Raw genomic sequence first — 4,143 nt, 5'->3', positions numbered from 1 at the left:
AATAATTATATACTTAAGCTTTGATATATGTACTTAACGGTGAGGTCGTTTTACTTGATGGGAATGGTTTTCATTACTGTGTTTAAATAATAATTATAGTGAATAACATAGTAATAAAGTGCATGTGGTGTGGTGGTATCGTAATACCCTCTTACGGTATTGATTGGGTTTCAAAGAGAGGAACTAAGTGTGATATCTCTTAAATTTTGAGAGATTAAATTTAAATAAGTGGCATAATCAAAAATTATATTAATTTATCCTATATATCTATCTATAAAACTTTAAGTAATAAATTTATATTAATACTCGAAATATATTCAATATGTATGCAAAATCTAAATTTTTATTATTCTTCTTATTTGATTAAATATAGATAAATAAATATTACAAAGATTGCGTTTAGATTAATAGATAAACGATTTTAAATTTATAATAACTAATTAATTGAATTTTGAGTTTATTTGTTTATGGGACTCTTTTTCATCTAATCTCATTTAGATTTAATAAAACAAAAACAGAGCATTATGCAATTTATTTTTTAAATATAGATATACTTAAATTAATTCAATTTGTATATTATTTGACGATTTTATTAACTATAATATTTGTTCTTTTATTGTAAAATTTGATTTTTGCCACTCTCACGCCCGACTTTGTGACTTAGAGCAGACGTTTTGCTGGCCTCTTTCAATTCTATTTTGCCAAATAAATAATCATTTCTATAAGAAAATAATTTAAATTTGGATAAATTTACAACCGTTTATCTTTATTTGAAATATTCATCATTTTTTTTTGACAAATTACATTTTATTTTATTTAATATAGATAAAGTTTATATAATCTATCGTTATCAAAGAGATTTGCAAGATTTTTTGAAATATATTAGTTAATTACCATATGAAATTTTAAATTATTTATCAATAAATCACTCTTATATTATAAATTTTAAATTATCTATTTTATTTATTTTGTTATATACATAATTCTCCCATGCCTTGGATAGCCTTTTTTATTTTTCTTGGATAAATATTAGTAATATAAGCTAAATTTTATTTTTATATCTATTAATCTTTTAAAAATTATTTTTTATTGTCACATAAAATTATTTTCTATTTTCTAATTAAGTTTTGATAAGTGTACCATTGATTATCTTTCTTTAAAAGATTAACTCATTTATAAATTTACTTAGTAGACAATTTAAAATTATTTTTATGTTCATTATACATTGGTTTTTATATACTTATTAATACTTTAATTTTCAATTTTAGATTTTTATCATTTTCTAAATTTTAAATTGTATAATTTATAATTATTTAAAATAAAATTACATTAACTACAATTACGATATTTTTTTCTTATCCAACATCTTTTACATGTTACATAAGCTATTATCATTATACTTTATCTTCTAAATTAAAGAAAAAAAATCTCATCTAAAAAAAACTTATTTCATCTCATTTTTCCGAACTGAAATAGAATGAGATGAAATGAGCTCAGAAATACTCGTAGCTCTAAGCTCTCGTTTTCAGTCTTTTCTTAGGGTAAATTACAACCATCCCTCAAATTTGGCATAATTATAAATAGTTTTTCGCCCTTTGAAAAATTATCAATATCCCCCTAAATTTAACGTTCATCTAAGAATTAGCCCAATTCGTTGGATTTTCATCTATTTTTTATAGTGAACTGACCGAAATACTCTTGTGGATTAAGAATAATAATTTTATTTTTTTTAATTTTTTTATGGACTAAGTGGATGATTTATAATTTTTTTAAAAATTTTCATCCACCCAGTTTGATCTATTTTATAAATTTTTAATTTTTCTAAAAAAATAAAAAGATTACATTAAGAGCAAAGTTAATAATATCATAACTTCATCAAATATTAGGGGATATTTGTAGTTTTTCAAACAATAAGGAGGTACTTATAATTATGGCGTAAAATAGACTTTGTCCCCCTAAAGTGTTCATCATATAACATTTGCAGCTTAAACTAATAAATGTAACATTAACCCCCTCGGTTGGACAAAAATGCTCCTCATGCCGTGAACAATTTTATTATTTTCTATATATTTTAGTATTTTGCACATTAAATCATCACCAAATTATTTTGTAATTAATTTTTTAATAAGTGAAGAATTTATTTAAAAGTGGAGTTAAATTAATACATATATATATAGTAGATACAAAATAAATATAATATAACCAACAACTCATATATACTTCTTAAAAGAAATTGACAAATATACATATGCTTAATCAAAAGTTTAACATTTTTAGAAAATAATGAATAAATGTATTTCATATTTTTTGAAGAAAATATGTTAAAAAAAACCTATATTTAATTATTTATTTTTATATAAAAGAATAAATAGTTAATAACTTAATTTTATCATTAAATCAATAAAATCTTTTCATCAATTTTTTTTGTGTATTTATTGTACTCGTTTATTAGTTAACTTCGAGTTTATAAAAAAAATAAAACTAAAACTATTTAACTCACTAATTATATTTTTTTTTAAATAAAAGATTGTTTTTCAATTAAGAAAGTTTAATTAATCTTACAATGCAAACCTACTAAAAAAAAATTCTTTGAACTGAATATATATATAATATAAAGGCAATATTATCTAAAATTTTAATTGTATAGATAAGTGTTACGTTTATTAGTTTGCGGAGGTCGATGTTGATAGTACATCGAGGTGAAATCCATTTCCTCGAGTATTGCCGTACCATTTCTTGGGGCAAGAAAATATTGTCTGTTATGTTGCGGCCTCCAATAAACGCAGCCTGGCAACGGTCTATTAAGTGCTGCAATGCAGGGGCGAGGCGGTCCGAGATAATTTTCGTGATGGCCTTGTAGATAACATTGCAGCACGAAATCGGTCGGTAGTCGGCAATATAGGTGGAATGCTCTGATTTGGGCACGAGAGCAATGATGGTGTGGTTGAGTTGCCGTAGCATCCGTCCACTCTTAAAGAAATCCAAAACGGCCCTGCATACTTGATCACCCACCACATTCCATGCTTTCTTGAAAAAGCATGAAGAATATCCATCGGGGCCGGATGCGTTGTAGTCATTAATATTGAAGATGGTTTCCTTGACCTCCTGTGTTGTGACTTCCCTACAAAGTTCCTCGGTAAGCTCAGAGGAGAGTTTGGGGCCCCAATCGAACACACCGTCATTGACTGGGATGGTGTGAGCCTCGGTGCCCAAGAGTGATGTGTAGTAATCAACGAACTCTTGGGCAATATCATCGGCAGCAATGATAATAGTCCCGTCAGCTCTAGTGACTGCCATGATGGAGTTTCTAGCAGCGTTCCTTTTCGCCATATCGTGGAAGAATTTGGTGTTACGGTCCCCTTCTTTGAGGTAATGGATTTTGGCTTTCTAGTAGAAGAAGTGTCGTTCAGCCTCGGCAAAAGAAAATGGCTTTCCTCCTGAGATCTCCTGAAGAGTCCTGTAGCGCTACATCTCCTGGTTTGCTTTCAAGCTGGTTCTGAGCATCTTGCAATGCAAGGTCAGCCTCTTTGGCCCTGGTGGAGATGTGGCTGTAGTGTTGTGTTTTGAATGCTTTCAGTGCACCTTTGAGTGATTTCAGGCTCTTGCAAAGGATGAATTGTGGCATTTCTTCCACATTCAAGTTCCATCGTTGTTCAACAGTAGTCAAGAAGTCCGGATGGTCTGCCCACATATTGAAAAAGCAAAACGATTTTGACTTAGTAGGTGAATGGTCGAAGATAGTGACAATACCCGGGGAGTGGTCTGATAGGCATCCTAGTGGGTTGAAGTGGGCGCCGCAATGTAAACCGACCTCGAGCCATTCGAAGGGTTCCTTTCGTTGTTGGAATACCATGTGTAATAGCAACACGTTGTGGGGGCATCAAGTAATCCAAGTATTACGCAGCAGTCCACGAAATCTTTGAGTTCATACCAAGTCGGGGCCACTCCAAGCTGCTTCTCCTCAGGAGATTTCACACAATTGAAATCGCCCATAATGATCCATGGCATGCTTATCGTCTGTCCCAATTCTATAAGCTTCTCCTACATACTCCTTCTATTGACGATAGAATATAGGCCATAAGTAAATAAGATATAGAAGGAGAACTGAAAAGACTTACTCGTTGCACGGCAGTGTATCACTTG

The 4,143-nt window shown here is 29.9% G+C and overlaps 1 protein-coding gene across 1 annotated transcript; it reads right to left on the bottom strand.

The window, feature by feature from the left end:
* Positions 1–1,449: 1,449 nt before the first annotated feature.
* LOC105179344 lies at positions 1,450–3,330 on the bottom strand. The gene is made up of 2 exons (XM_011102938.1): positions 2,731–3,330; positions 1,450–1,467 (listed from the first exon to the last, which is right to left on the bottom strand). The coding sequence occupies exons 1-2, from the start codon at positions 3,328–3,330 to the stop codon at positions 1,450–1,452; spliced, it is 618 nt and encodes a 205-aa protein (XP_011101240.1).
* Positions 3,331–4,143: the final 813 nt, after the last annotated feature.

Source organism: Sesamum indicum, unplaced genomic scaffold (assembly GCF_000512975.1).
Source record: "Sesamum indicum cultivar Zhongzhi No. 13 unplaced genomic scaffold, S_indicum_v1.0 scaffold00145, whole genome shotgun sequence".
Lineage (NCBI taxonomy): Eukaryota > Viridiplantae > Streptophyta > Magnoliopsida > Lamiales > Pedaliaceae > Sesamum > Sesamum indicum.
This window is presented reverse-complemented; position numbering and strand designations above follow the sequence as displayed.

What these genes read in the sequence shown, in the direction of transcription:
- LOC105179344 (XM_011102938.1), bottom strand. Translation starts at nt 3,330, where the DNA reads ATGGCGAAAAGGAACGCTGCTAGAAACTCCATCATGGCAGTCACTAGA.